This window comes from Equus quagga, chromosome 9, assembly GCF_021613505.1.
Source record: "Equus quagga isolate Etosha38 chromosome 9, UCLA_HA_Equagga_1.0, whole genome shotgun sequence".
In the NCBI taxonomy this organism is placed as follows: Eukaryota; Metazoa; Chordata; class Mammalia; order Perissodactyla; family Equidae; genus Equus; species Equus quagga.
In genome coordinates this window covers 53,377,060-53,392,844 of record NC_060275.1, presented here as the reverse complement: position 1 = coordinate 53,392,844, position 15,785 = coordinate 53,377,060, and the positions used below count along the sequence as shown (strand labels likewise).

Genomic DNA, 15,785 nt, shown 5'->3' with positions numbered 1-15,785 from the left:
TGAGCTAGCATCTGTTGCCAATCTAGAAAAAATATACACATTCTTTTCAAGCACTCAAGGAACACATACCAAGATATAACACATCCTGAGCAAATGTCTACAAATTTAGAAGAACTGAAATCACACAGAGTGTGGTCTCTGACCAAAATGTAATCAAACTAGAGTGAATAACAGATATCAGGCAAATCTGCAAACACATGGAAACTAAACAACACCGTTCTAAATAATCCATAGATCAAAGAGGAAAGTCTTGGAGGCAATGAAAAAATACATTGGAGTGTTAATTATATCTCATAAAGTTATGTTAAAACATTATGGCTCTTCATCTTTTAAAAAAATATTTGGACAATGAAAGTGAAAATAAAACTTAATTTGTGGGATACAGCTAACAGTATTCTAAGGGAAATTTATGCACTAAATGCTTACATTAGAAAAGATGAAAGGTCTCAAATCAGTCATCTAAGCTTCTACCTCAAGAACCTAGAAAAAGAAGAGCAAAATAAACCCAAAGCAAGGAGGAGGAAGGAAAAATAAAGGTAAGAGAGAGATCAGTGGAATTGAAAACAGAAAAAAGAGAAAATCAATGAAAACCAAAAACTAGCTGTTTGGAAAGATCAGCAAAATCAACAAATCTCTATCAAGATTAAAAAGGAAAAAGAACACAGATTATCAGTATCAGGAATAAAACAGGACATATCACTACAGACTCTGCAGATATCAAAAGGATCATAAGAGAATACTACAAACAATTCTAAATACGTTAAGTGTGAAATTTAGATGAAATGGACTAATTCCTCCAAAAATACAAACTACCACAACTCACACCGTGTGGAATAGATTATTTGAATAGCGCTCTATAACTATTGAAGTGAATTCATAATTTAAAAGCTACCTCAAAATAGTACTCTCCAGGACCAGATGGTTACTAAGTGTTTTAAGAAGAATTAACACCAACTTTACACTCTCTCTTCCGGAAAATATAAGAGGAGGGAACACTCCCAATGAATTTTAGGAGGCTAGAACTACCCAGATACCAAAATCTAACAAAGACAGTACTACAAAAAAAACTATGGATCAGTATCTCTGCATTACAGCCAAGTGATATTTGAGAAAGGTGCAAAAGCAATTCAATGGAGGAAGGATATATAGTGCTAGAGCAGCTATATATCTATGGGCCAAAACACGAACCTCAACCTGTCTCACACCTTATGCAAAAATTAATTAATTACCTACAGCTTGGTAAACAGTTCTTAAACATGACACCACAAACATTATCCATATAAGGAAAAAAATTCACTAAATTGGACTTCAACAAAATTAACAAATGTTTGCTCTGTGAAAGACCATGATAAGAGGATGAAACAACAAACTATAGACTGGAAAAAATATTTGCAAGCTATGTATTTCCCAAAAGACTCATCTGGAATATTTAAAGAACTCTAAAGCTCAACAGTAAATAATCTGGTTGGAAGATTGGCAGACAGCATGAACATACATTTCATCAAGGTGGGTAAGAAACGTATGAAAAGATGCTCAAAATCATTAGCCATTGAGGAAATGCAAATTAAAACCACCATGAGATATCACCATATAACTGTTAGAACAAGTAAAATTTAAAAATGATGTTCATACCAGAATTGGTAAGGACGTGGAGAAACTGGATACTCATACATTGCAGATAAGAAAGTAAAATGGTACACCCATTCTGGATAGTTTGCAGTTTACTAAAATACTAAACGTGCAACTACTAGGCAGCCCAGCAATTGCACTATTGGGCATTTATCCCAGAAAAATGAAAACTTATATTCTCATAAAACATATACACTACTCTTCATAGTAGCTTTATTTGTAATAGCCAATAACTAGAAGCAACCAAAATGTTCTACAGTATGTGAATAGTTGAACAAACTTTGATATATCTGTCCCATGGAATATTATTAGCAACAAAAGAGAATGAACCATTGATACACGCAGCTTGGATGGATCTCATGGGCAGCATGTTGAGTGTAAAAACCCAATCTCAGAGGATCCATGCTATACGATTCCGTTAATATAGCATTCCCAAAATGACAAAATTATACAGATAGAGGACCTCTATTTGGTTGCCAGGGATATAGGTGGTGGGAGAAGGGGGATATGTGTGGCTTTAAGTAATGGCTGGAAGGAGATTGTTGTGCTGATGGAACAGTTCTGTTTCTAAATTGTGATTTTAAAGAACAGAGTATTCTCTCAAATAAATGAGGAGCATTAATTACAATGGTAACTTTTGTCATTATAATCTCAGGGGAATCAAAGAAGAAATCTAGAATCTACAGTGTCTCAGATTGAGAAAGAGAAAATGTTACTACAACATAGAATTAATGAGTACCAAAGAAAAGCAGAACAGGAAAATGAGAAGAGGAGAAATGTAGAAAATGAAGGTAAATTGTTACTTCTTTGGAAAAACAGTGGAATTTCTGTCTAACACTATCCTTGAGGTCTTTGTCATGAGCTTGTCTTAAATATAGTGCCTATATGATATATTTTTGAAGCAATAATCCTAAAATATCTCATGAGCTAAATATCCATATCCCAAGATAAGTTTATAACATATTAAAGTCAGTAATAGTGTTTTAGCTGAAGTAGTGATTTTCATCCTTGTGTGCATATTGGAATCTCCTGGGAAGCTTTAACGTATACTGATGCTTAAATTCTAGAGGTTCTAATTTAATTGATCTAGATATGTGGCCTAGGCATCGGTATTTTTAATAAGCTTTTTAGGCACTTCTAACAAGCAGCCACATTTGAGAACTACTAACCTAGAATTTCATATGTTTTAATGTTAGTAGTTATAAGTACATTTAAAATAGCCTTCTGTACCCTTTGATCTAGTGATTTCACTTCCAGGAATTTATTTTACATATACAATTATGCACATGCACACTGATGTATAAACAAGGCTATTCATTGTAGCATTATTTACAGTGGCAAAAATTATAAACAAGATAAATATAATCGATGACATAATAAATTTTGGTATATCTACATGATAGAATACTACGATCTTAGAATAAAGCATCTCCTTATATACTGTTATAAGAAGAGAATCTCTAAGATGCATCTTTTAGCGGAAAAAACAATACAGATCATTTGTTTAAAATAAGAGTGTCTTATATACTTAAGTATGTGTGTGTGTATATAGATCTGCATGTGAAAATATACATATATATTATGTATGTGTTTTTATTTATTAAGGGATGAATACAATGACTATCTTAGGAAGGATATGCAAGACGTTAGTAATAGTTGTTGCTGGTGAGGAGAGTCAAAGGGACTGGGAGATAATGTGGAGCCACAGAGGAACGCTCATTCTACTGTGTATACCATTTGGTATCTTTTGAATTTTGAACCATTTTAAAAATAATGAACTATTCACAGATTTGTACTAGTATTCAAAAATAAATATTAAAACTAGCTTTATACATTTTATTAATAGATTGACCTTATTAGAGAATAAAATAATTTGAAATATTAGAACAGTTGAAATAAATGTGTTTTGCATTCTATATTATGAAACGAGACTCCACTTTTGGATGAATTTAAAATGTAAATACGTCCAAAATGGAATTTGGCTTTGGAAGTGGGCCTAATGTAACTCGACTCTTATGGCCTATGACTAAATTTCATTTTTTAAAAGGGATTTATATGTTTCCTCTGTGAAAACTTTGTAATATCTACATCGTATTCCTTCATTTTCTAGTTTCTACATTAAAGGATCAGTTGGAAGACTTAAAGAAAGTCAGTCAGAATTCGCAGCTTGCTAATGAGAAGGTGGCACAATTACAAAAGCAGGTAAGTTTTTGGAATGATTTTTTTTTTAGTTATAATCAATAAGTTTGTATTTTGGTCAAAAAACTATTTTCTTGCTCTCTTTTTTAAATAGCTAGAAGAAGCCAATGACTTACTTAGGACAGAATCAGACACAGCTGTAAGATTAAGGAAGAGTCATACTGAGATGAGCAAGTCAGTCAGTCAGCTAGAGTCCCTGAACAGAGAATTGCAGGAGAGAAATAGAATTTTAGAGAATTCCAAGTCACAAACGGACAAGGATTATTACCAGCTGCAAGCTGCATTGGAAGCTGAACGAAGAGACAGAGGTCATGATTCTGAGATGATTGGAGACCTTCAAGGTAATATTTTTTTCTTATCATGGTAAAATATACATAACATAATTTTTACCATTTTAGCCCTATACAGTTCAGTGGCATAAAGTACATTCACATTGTTGTGCAACCATCACTACTGTCCTTCTCCAGAACTTTTATTTTCATCCCAAACTAAAACTCTATACCCGTTAAACAATAACTCCCCATTCCCCACTCCTCCCAGCCCCTGATAACCCCTTTCTACTTTATGTCTCTGTGAATTTGACTGTCTCATAAAAGTGGAATCATTCAATGTTTGTCCTTTTGTATCTTAGTCCACTTAGCATAATGTCTTCAGGATTCATCCACGTTGTAGCATATGTCAGAATTTCCTTCCTTTTTAAGAGTGAATAAGATTCCATTGTATGTATATACCACATTTGTTTATCTGTTAATGGAAGGTAATTTTTTTTAATTTATTTTTTATTTTTAATTGTGTTTAAAAACATAGAATTTATCGTCTTGATCATTTTTAAGTGTAAGGCAATGTATTTTTGATCATATTGGCCTTCATAAGTAAAATGACTGGTAAAACCAGAAATGATTGGCGTTCTCCCTCTTTCAGGATAATGCCTATATTTATATCACATTGTAATTTCTTTACTCTCGAAGGCACCCCTGTGAAGTAGGTGATGTGGATATTTCCAATTTTACAGCTAGATTACTGAAAACTCAATTTTAAATCATGCCTAATTCACAGAAGTCTTACTCAAAGTGGAACTAATCCAGGCAGAGAGGATTATCACCTTTAAAACCCGGGAATTCCTGGGGCTGGCCTGGTGGCATAGTGGTTAAGTTTGTGCACTCCCCTTCCAGGGTCCGGGGTTTGCAGGTTTGGATCCCAGGCGTGGACCTAGTACTGTTCGTCAAGCCACACTGTGGCAGCATCCCACATAAAATAGAGGAAGACTGCTACAGATGTTAGCTCAGCAACAATCTTCCTCAGGTGGAAAGAGCAGAATTGGCAACAGATGTTAGCTCAGGGCTAATCTTCCTCACAAAAACAAAACAAAACAAACCTGGAAATTGCTCATGCGTTATTGGTAGAAGTAGGAACTTAATTACAGAAATAAACTCCTATTACAAATAAAGAATTAGGTACTTGAGAAGTTTAGGACTAGAGAGATGGGCAGTCTTGTGAGTCTACCAGGAAAAATATTGAGTATAACTGAATAAAGGACCGCTTTTGATAATGGTAATAAAATTCAGTTTGTTTTCAAAAAGATGCCTGGCTCTACCCATGTATATCTTTTTCTATTTTTTATTCCTTTTAGCAACAGCATCCATACTACCAATCAAAACAGATATGCAGAGAAGTTGCCAGATCTCTCAGGGAAAAGTTGGGGGTGGGGTAGTACATTTTAACCTTAGTCACAGGATGGGAACATAGTTTGGGGTCTCATGGGGCTTGATGATTAGCTATAATTCTGTGGAGAGAGGTCAAGGTCAGTTTTTGTGACTATGGAAACGGCCGTTAGGATCTCTCATTGGTTCTTAGCTGAGGAGTATTGTGCAATCTTATTTCTCAGGGACTAGGCTTAAAATAGATCTAAATATACCCAAGAAAGTAACCTTGTTATATGTTTTAGAAAAGCCTCATACTTTACTTCCTTAAATTGCTTTTCTTGGCCTTTTTATATACTGCTTGTTAACTGTGTGAAAGTCACTTCCATCTGCCTTCTTTATCTATAAACCCAAGGAGATTAATATAGGTGACCCCTTAAAATCCTTCCAATTCTAAAATTGAGTTTGTGATCTTCCAGATAGGACTGAGCTTTCAAAGAAGAGACTGTCATCCATGTGTTCATCAACAGTGCTTTTAATTGAATCTGTTTTTTAGGTATCAGTGAAGTTAAGGAAAATTCATAGCATGATATATTGTTGACGTTTTTCCTTTTTAAATGCTTCCTGTAAAGTTTAGTTTTTAACTTAAATGTGAATCAAAGCTGACATGCATTAAAGAATGCACTCAACTTACATGAGCCTCAGCACACATATAAAGATACATTGTGGTTAAAAAAAAAGCAAACACTTTTTACATTAATCTTTTATGGTCCTTAAGAAATTTCAGGTCCCTCAGGTATAAATTTCTCATAGTTTGGGATGCTGGGCTTCTGGCAGAGTCATGATTATTTCCTAATTGAATGTCCTCCCTGTACACTAATGAGCAGAAACTGCTTTGTACCTATGGGAAGTGACTTCCCAAACATAATTGGATAGTTAAGTATTTTAGGCTTTGTGAGCCACATACAATCTCTGTTACAAATTCTTCTTTTTTACCTTTTACAATTCTTTAAGAATGAAAAAAAACATTGTTAGCTTCATGTCTGTAGAAATACATGCTGCAAGCCTGAAATTTACCAACACCTGGACTAGTGTATAGATAAGGCTGCTGTTATAGACAAAAGTAAGCTCCCATAAGTCCAGGCCATAGAGGCTTAAAGGAATGAAGGGACAAAGATCAAAATGTCATAATGGAATGAAAATTTTAACTGAAATGATAAGTTCTTTATCTAGTAAGTTTCTTTGTGATTCTTCAGATTGAAATGCAAAAAGACAAATTTTTTAAATTAACCATGTTGAAGTCTTTTTTAAAAAAAATCTATTGTTGATTTTTCCTTCACTTTTTGTTTTAGAAAATTTCAGTCATATACCGCAGTAGAATACTATAATGACCCCTTGTGTACCCATCATCTAGCTTCAATAATGTTCATCTAGCAGCCAGTCTGTTTCATTTACCCACCTGTTCTTCCCAATCCTCTGACACTGAATTATTTTGAAGCAAATCTCAGGCATCACATTGTTTAATTTGTAAATATTTCAATATCTCTTGAAGATAAGGACTCTTTCTTTTAGAAAATATAACCACAATATTATCATCAAACCTGAAAAAAAGTTGAGAATTATTTAATACTGTGATGTCTAGTATTGTCATGTCTAGTCAGTGCTCAAATTCTTCCAGTAGCCCCATAATTTGTTGTTGTTGTTGTATTTATTTTGCTTGAATTAGGGTTCAGTCAAGGCCCACACATTGCATGTCGTTAATAGGTCCCTTAAGTTTCTTTTAACCTATAGTTTTCCCCTCCCTTTTTTGTTCTTTGTAGTTTGTTGTTGCTCTTGGTTGAAGAAATCAGGGTTTTTTTGTCCTATTGAATATCTCCCATCCTGAATTTTGCTAATCCATCTACTGGTGTCAGTTAACATAATGTTCTGTCCCTTGTAGTGCTTTAAATTGGTAGTTCTACCAGCTTGATCTGTTTCATGTAGGACTTTGGCAAGAATACTTGTAAGCAATGTTATTTAGGCACATAAAGTCTAGCTGTCCCTTTTTGTGATGTTAGCCCCCATTGATGATCGCTGCCTCGATTCTGTGTTTCTTTAGGAGTTTGCAATGGTGATGATCTGTTTTTATCTTTCCTCATTCATTCATTAACTGGAATACTACTATATAGATAAACATTTTCTCATCAATTATATAGTTACCTTGAGGTATAGCTTATGAAAAAAAGGTTAAATACTTGATTCTTTTCCTTTATCATTTTTAAGAACAGTAAGTTATTTCTCCAGCATTCTCTGAAGGAAACCAGTGACTTTTTAAATGTATTTATGAACTTATGAATTTTAATATATTTAATGTAAGCCCACTGCAGTATTTTTATTGATGTTCATTTGAGGCTAGTGAGAATCTCTTCAAGTTTAGACAATGCCCTAGTAGTCTTGGATGGCATCTTTTCTTTCTAGTATACAAAATATATCTTCTAGGATCATTTTCTATCCTAGATGTGAAATCACTCATTTTCCGAGGAACCATAGTCCTTTTTGTGGCATATGGCATTCAGAGACTGTAACCTAGGTGGTATGGGTACACACTGCTATTGGATTGGTAGTTATAGGACTTTTTAATGGACAAAAGTAGGAAATACTTATTTTCCATTGTAATTGCTAATTAATTCATTTTATTGTAGTCAGTAACTATTACTTATCAGATTTCTCCTTTCTTGAACTTTTTAAAGATTTTTTTCTGGATTAATTCATAATGCATTTTTGTTTTGTTTTTAACTGTTACAGGGGCGTTTGAAAATGGTGTAGGTTTTTACTTTATATGTTTTTGGGTTTGTCTTTTGGAAGAAAAGCAATAGATCAATTTTGTAATCTAATCTTGTCTCTTTAATCTCTTTAAACCACTATGTTTGTGATTTTTTCCCTCATAGCCTCCTTGTATTTCTAACAGCTTTTTGTGTTTTTTTTATTGAGGTGAAATTCATATAACAAAAAATTAATCATTTCAAAGTGTACAGTTCAGTGGCGTTTCGTACATTCACAATGTTCTGCAGTCACCTCCTCTATTTAGTTCCAGAACATTTTCATTATCCCGAAAGAAAACGTTATACCCATTAAGCTGTCCTTTCCCGTATCCCCCTCCACCTAACCCCTGGCAACCACCAATATGCTTTCTATCTCTGAATTTATGTATTTTGGATATTTCATGTAAGTGACCTCATACAATATGTGACCTTTTATGTCAGCCTTCTTTTACTTAGTGTATTTTTTAAGATTCATCTGTGTTATAGCATGTATCAGTACTTCATTCATTTATGGCTGAGTAATATTCTCTTGTATGTACAATACCATATGTTGTTTAGCCATTTGTCTATTAAGGGACATTTAAGTTGTTTTCCCCTGTTAGCTACTGGAAGTAAAGCTACTGTGAACATTTGTGTACAAGTGTTTGTTGGAGTACCTGTTTTCAGATCTTTTGGGTGTATATCTAGGAGTGGAATTGTTGGGTCATATTGTAAATCTTTGTTTAACTTTTGAGGAACTTCTAAACTGTTTTCCACAATGACTGCACCATTTTACATTCCTACCAACAATGTACATGGGTTCCACTTTCTCCACATCCTTGCCCATACTTGGTATTTAACTTTTTGTGGTTATAGTCACCCTAGTGGGTGTGAAGTGGTATCTCATTGTGGTTTTGATTTTCGTTTTCCTAATGACTAATGATGTTGAGCATCTTTTCATGTGCTTATTGACCATTTGTATATCCTCTTTGGAAGAATGTCTATTCATGTCCTTTGTCCATTTTTAAATTGGACTGTTTATCTTTTTGTTGTTGACTTTTAAGAGTCTGGATACTAGACCTTTTCAGATATATGATTTGCTAATGTTTTCTTCATTCTGTAGGTTGTCTTTTTACTTTCTTGATAATGTCCTCTGATGTGCAAAAGCTAATTTGGATGAAGTCCAGTTTATCTATTATATGTTGCTTATGTTTTTGGTGTCATATCTTAGAAGACATTGCCAAATCCGAGATCAGGAAGATTTACCCCTATGTCTTCTTCTAAAAGTATTATGGTTTTAGTGCTTATATTTAGGTCTTTGACCTATCTTCAGTTAATTTTTGTATATGGTATGATGTAGGGGTCCAACTTTATTCTTTTGTATGTAGATATCCAATTGTCCCAGCACTATTTGTTGAAGAGACTATTCTTTCCTCTATTGAATGGTCTTGGCATCCTTGTGGAACATCAGTTGGCCGTAGATACATGAGTTTGTTTCTGGATTCTCACTTCTGTTCCATTGGTCCATTATATCTGTCCTTATACCAGTATCACACTGTTTTGATCACCGTAGCTTTATAGCAACTTTTGAATTGGGAAGTTTGAGTCCTACAATTTTGTTATTTTTTTTCAATATTGTTTTAGCTGTTCAAGGCTCCTTGTAATCCCATATAATTTGAGGATCTACTTTTTCATTTCTGCCTAAAGGATCTTTGGAATTTTTAGAGAATTGCGTTAAATCCATAGAATGCTTTGGGTAGTATTGCCATCTTAATGTATTAAGTCTTCCAATCTATGAACACAGGATATAGTTCCATTTATTTAGGTCTTTTAAAAATTCATTTCAGCAGTGCTGTTTAGTTGTGTACAAATCTTAGACCTCCTTGGTTAGATTATTCCTAGGGATTTTATTCTTTTTTTTTTTTTTTTTTTAAAGATTTTATTTTTCCTTTTTCTCCCCAAAGCCCCCCAGTACATAGTATATTCTTTGTTGTGGGTCCTTCTAGTTGTGGCATGTGGGACGCCGCCTCAGCGTGGTTTGATGAGCAGTGCCATGTCCGCGCCCAGGATTCGAACCAACGAAACACTGGGCCGCCTGCAGCGGAGCGCGCGAACTTAACCACTCGGCCACGGGGCCAGCCCCAGGGATTTTATTCTTTTAAATGTTCTTATAAATAGAATTGTCTTAATTTTCTTTTCATATTGTTTGTTGAGTAGATTAGCTGTGGGTATTTCATAAATACCCTGCTATTGTATATTTTTAATGCAGTGTTGTTTGGTGTGTTAAGGTTTTATGACTTCTGTGTCTTCTTCCTGGATTAGAATTGTGTTATAAATGATATTAAACTCATCTGACCTTGAGAATGTTTTCACTTAATTTGTGTTTTCCTGTTATATCTTTCCCATTCATTTATTTTTAATTTTTGTATATAGTTGATGGGCCTCAAATTTAGATTGTAGATTTCATATTTGGGGATTTTAACATATTTAGATTTTTTTGAGTGACTTTTTTTGTTGTTGAAACTTAACATGTATGCGCATGTTAAAATAAATAAAAAATATACATCTGGAGAAATTTTCACAACATGAACGCGCCCACATAACAAGAATCCAGATCATGAAACTAAACATTACCAACAACCCGGAAGTCCCCTTGTGCTTCCTCTTAGTCACTAACTCCCTTCCCCCCAAGTAATGACTGTTCTGACTTCTAACACCATAAATTCGTTTTGCTTATTCTTAAACTTTTCATAAATGGAATCATGCAGTAAATACTCCTTTGTGTCTGGTTTATTTTGTTCAGTTTCAAATTTGTGAGGTTCATCTGTACTGTTGTATATGGTAATAGTTTGTTATTTCTCTTTGCTGTATAATATGTACGACATATTAAGTACGACAACTGCAGTTTATCATTCTATGGCAAATGGATATTCGATTATTTGCACTTGGGTGCAGTTATGAATAGTGCTGATAGAAGCTTTCTTGTAAGTATTTTGGTAATGATACATATGCTTCCTATTGGTGTACACCTAAGAGTGGCAGAGCCATAGAGTATATATTTATTTAGATTTAGTAAATACTTCCAAGTATTTCAAAATAGCCACACCAGTTTACATTCACCAGCAGTGTATAAGAGTTTCAGTTGCTCCAGGTTCTCATCAAGGACGATACTCATCTCCACTGAGTTTTGTCAGTCTTGATGTTTTAGTCATTCTGGTGATGTGTGATTTGCATTTCCCTCGTGTCTCTGATTGAGCAACGTTTCATATGTTTATTGGCAATTTGTGATGTGCTCTTCAAGTCTTTTGCCCTTTTTGTAATTGGATTGTTTGCTTTTTCCTATTGGTTTGTATGAGTCCTAGATATTAGTCCCTTATCAAATATATGTATCATAATTGTCCCACTCTGTGGTTTGCCTTTTTACTCTTTAATGCTGTCTGCCAATGAAAAGGAGGTGTTAACTTTCTTATTGTTAATATAATCCATTTTATTATTTCTTCTTTTTTGGTTAGTGCTGTGTTTAGTGTGGGCTGTTGAATTCTTTGATTAGATCCTGAAGGTATTATTCTCTGTTTTCTGCTAGAAGCTTTATTGTTTTAATCCATTTATGTTATGATACCTCATATTCTGCTTCTATTCCTTCCATTATATTTTTATATTTTTTATATGAAGCTTCTTTGCCTTCATGTATTACACAGACAAGTTATAGTTTCTTCCTAGCATGTTTTTTAAAATAAGATAAGTGAGGAAAATAAATTATATTTTATTTTAACATGTCTTACATAGAGTTATTATGAATCAGTAAAAGATTCAACTTATATATTTTCATTACTTTGTCTTCTTAGGATTTAGTGTATATAAACTTGTTCTACAGAAAAAGTTCAGTTTAATCTGAATTTATCTCTTTGTACAGATTTTTAAAACCTATTTATTATAATATAGGAGGAAGCATTTTTTTAAGAGCACTTTAACATTTCGCCACATTTACTTTCTCTCTCTCCATACAAATACACACATACTTTGTATTTTTGCCCAATCATTTGAAAGAAACTGTCAGGTGTTTCTTTCTCCTATATGAACATACTCCTACATGAATGTAATACTTATTGTGTGTGTGTGTAAATAAATTGTTTCATTGCTCTTTGGTTCCTAAAACTAGCCTAGCAGACAAGCATTATCTAATGCCAAAGATTTAAAATTCATTTGTTCATTAAAGAACTACTTTAGAAACACTAAAATATGGGAAGCAGGTAGAGTGCATTGAAGACTTTGGCAAGTAGAGCAAGTTAAACACTGAACTTTAACAAGTATAAAATTTTTCAAGGTACTTTATCCATTTCCCTGTCAAACCCTAGGCCACTTTGAATCACAGAATAGGAAAACAGATTCTTACCTTTGAACTAAACCATATATTATATTTATTTATGGTACATTCTACATGTATCAAATTTGCATGTTTGTTAAATACTTATGCATTAAAAACATATAAGGCCTAAAGCATGTTTTAATGAGGAGAGTTGCTAAATATGAGTTTCTACCATTGCATGATGTAAGCCTCAGGTGGGTTAAAACTAAGTTTTGTTAGAGCACTTGAATTCCTTAAAACCTAGTTTTCTATTAAAATGGAGTTTGGCTTCATTAAGTTTAAGAGTAATTAAACACTTTTCAGAACGTCTGGCACATAAAAAGCACTTAAATACTTGCCTTAATTAACTAAAAGTTCTTCCTCTTAACATGGTACAGAAGAGCACTCACTTAGGTCTCGGATCTGGTTTCTGGACCAAGTTCAGTCTCCATCTCTTTGAACACTTGTGAAATGAGGAATATATATTAGGTGATCTCCAGTTAGCATTTTTATTATTATATACTGTAGTTATTGTATATATTAATAAGAAAACACTTCATAAATTCTATCTGATCAGGAAATTTAAAACTTTTTTTTATCTTAATGGTCACACAAAAAAAGACTTTTGATGACTTTGCGACATGAACTTTCTTCTCACTTGATAGCTCGGATTACATCTTTACAAGAGGAGGTGAAACATCTCAAACATAATCTTGAAAGAGTGGAAGGAGAAAGAAAAGAGGCTCAAGACATGCTTACTCATTCAGAAAAGGTACATGATTTAACATGCATTAATTATAAGATAGCATTCACTGGTTATCAAGTATTATAAAGTGGTTTATAAAATAATGTTCATTCCTAATGTTTATATATTTATATTTATAAAAGTTTTTATTTTTTTAAATTTTATTTTTTATTTTATTATGTTTATTTTTGATTTTTATTTTTGATTGGTTGAGTGGATGTATGTGTGTCATATTTAGGGCTTTTTATTGTGTGATTTTTGTTTGTTTTTACCTTTGAAAGGTATTAGATGTTTCATATTATCTGATCATCGCAAATTGCTTTGGTTTGGAAATACCTTTTCATATAGAATTTTTTTTACCATTTTTTTGTGCATCGGTAAGATGAAGGTTTGAACCTTACTAGCCTTATGAAGAAGGAAAACAATGGATTGGTATATAGTAGACCAGGTTTTTCCATTTTGTTGGTAAAAGTTAGCAAAATAAAAAATGCATAAAGTGATTGGCCTTGGCATGTAGAATTTTCTTAATCAAAAATGTCATTGGTGGGCTGGCCTGGTGGCATAGTGGTTAAGTTCAGACAGTCTGCTCCTGGGGCCCAGGGTTCATGGGTTCGGATGTCAGGCACAGACCTACACACTGCTCATCAACCCATGCTGTGGTGGTGTCCCACATGCAAAATAGAGGAAGATTGGCACAGATGTTGGCTCAGCTACAATCTTCCGCACCAAGAAAAAAAAAGAACATCACTGGTTATCCTCTGTCCCTACTTTGCTAAAACAAAAAGGGATTAAACAGATAATATGCAGATCCAGCGCTCTCTTTTTTGATGCCTCCCTGAAATGTAGGTTTACTAGATCCTCAGATAAATGATTCAGAAGACCCTCCAGTTATTTTGTGCTTTGGACATGTTTTGTGACAATAAGGATAATTTTTTGATGTCTAAGCCTGGTGTAAATGTAGAAATAGGATGAAAGACAGAAAAGTAGAAGCAGCACCCAAACAGAAATGGAATACATTTTGACTTGTTCTTTTGTCAAAGCAATGTAAATCTAAGTATAGATGCAAATGTAGATAGAAATAAGTTAATTTTTTAAAAATTGGTAGCAAAAATTTTTAAATGAACTGAAGAATTACCCTATTAATTTCTGATCCCGTCAATGAACACTCCTGAATGTAATCACCACAACCCTATCTTGCCATCAGCCATGGCTAATGATTCAAATGGACAGGGGCGGGGGATAAAGAAAAGCTGATGTTTTGCTTTTAATTATATGTGCTTATTGTAACTTTAAAAGTAAGATGGAGGGAGCCGGCCTCGTGGCCAAGTGGTTAAGTTTGCACGCTCTGCTTCACTGGCCCGGGGTTTCGCCGGTTCGGATCCTGGGCTTGGACATGGCACCACTCATCAGGCCATGCTGAGGCAGCATCCCACATGCTACAACTAGAAGGACCCACAACTAAAAATACACTACTATGTACTGGAGGGCCTTGGGAAGAAAAAGAAAAAATAAAATCATAAAAAAAAAGAAAGTAAGACAGAGATAATGTGGAATATACAAGAAAGTATAAAAAATAAAATTACATCCTGAATAAAAATATTTAAGTAAATATGGTATCACGTTTCAGGCCAGTGTGATTCATATATTATCTCTTGTGGGACATTAAATAATGTCTTGTTTGCACAGTGTATTACATGACTCTCATTCTCATTTTACAGGAAAAGAATAATTTAGAAATAGATTTAAACTACAAACTTAAATCATTACAACAACGATTAGAACAGGAGATAAATGAACATAAAGTAACCAAAGCTCGTTTAACTGACAAACATCAGTCTATTGAAGAGGCAAAGTCTGTTGCAATGTGTGGTAAGTGTCAGTTTTAATATTTTCTACATGATTAGTTTTTAATAATGCCTACAGAAGTTTTGATTTTGATCAAAATTTCATTTTATAGTAGTATAAACTCTTAAAATTATAAATTAAGATCTAGGAAAAGATACCTTCCTTTTTTTCTTTCTTATACCTTCTGTTTTTAAAATCACAATTTTACTTTCCAGTTTCCTCTCTCTACTCCCCTCTACTCCGTATAAAAGTCAGTGGAATCTCTCTTTTCTCCCAGTTTTCCAGCCCTTTCCTTTATTTTCTTCTTGATCCATTCTGGAACTTATTGTCTGTTAATTCATCTGCTTTCTTGTCTTGTACCCTCAATTTTTCCATCCTTTTATATTTCCACTGTATTATGCCTCTAAACACAACCCTAGATCAGATGAACCAGCCACTTTCTTTACTTCAAATACTTCTTCAGATGGATGTTGTTAGCCCAATGCATTATCTCAAACCTCAGTTGAGCTGTCAGTTTTTTAATATATCACTTTTCAGTTCCTTCTCCCAGGCTTTTATTTCTTCTCAAGCTTCCTATGCCATTTCTTCATCAGTACACTTTT

General features: G+C 33.7%; 1 protein-coding gene across 2 annotated transcripts in view; it reads left to right on the top strand.

The window, feature by feature from the left end:
- The window catches only part of ROCK1 (Rho associated coiled-coil containing protein kinase 1), a 159,174-nt gene that overhangs the window by 95,501 nt on the left and 47,888 nt on the right, over positions 1-15,785 (top strand). For both annotated transcript variants that reach the window (XM_046671545.1, XM_046671544.1), the window contains exons 14-18: positions 2,285-2,420; positions 3,740-3,831; positions 3,923-4,169; positions 13,259-13,365; positions 15,057-15,207. In XM_046671545.1, the coding sequence (XP_046527501.1) occupies positions 2,285-2,420; positions 3,740-3,831; positions 3,923-4,169; positions 13,259-13,365; positions 15,057-15,207 (733 nt within the window). The remainder of the gene's footprint in view (positions 1-2,284; positions 2,421-3,739; positions 3,832-3,922; positions 4,170-13,258; positions 13,366-15,056; positions 15,208-15,785) is intronic.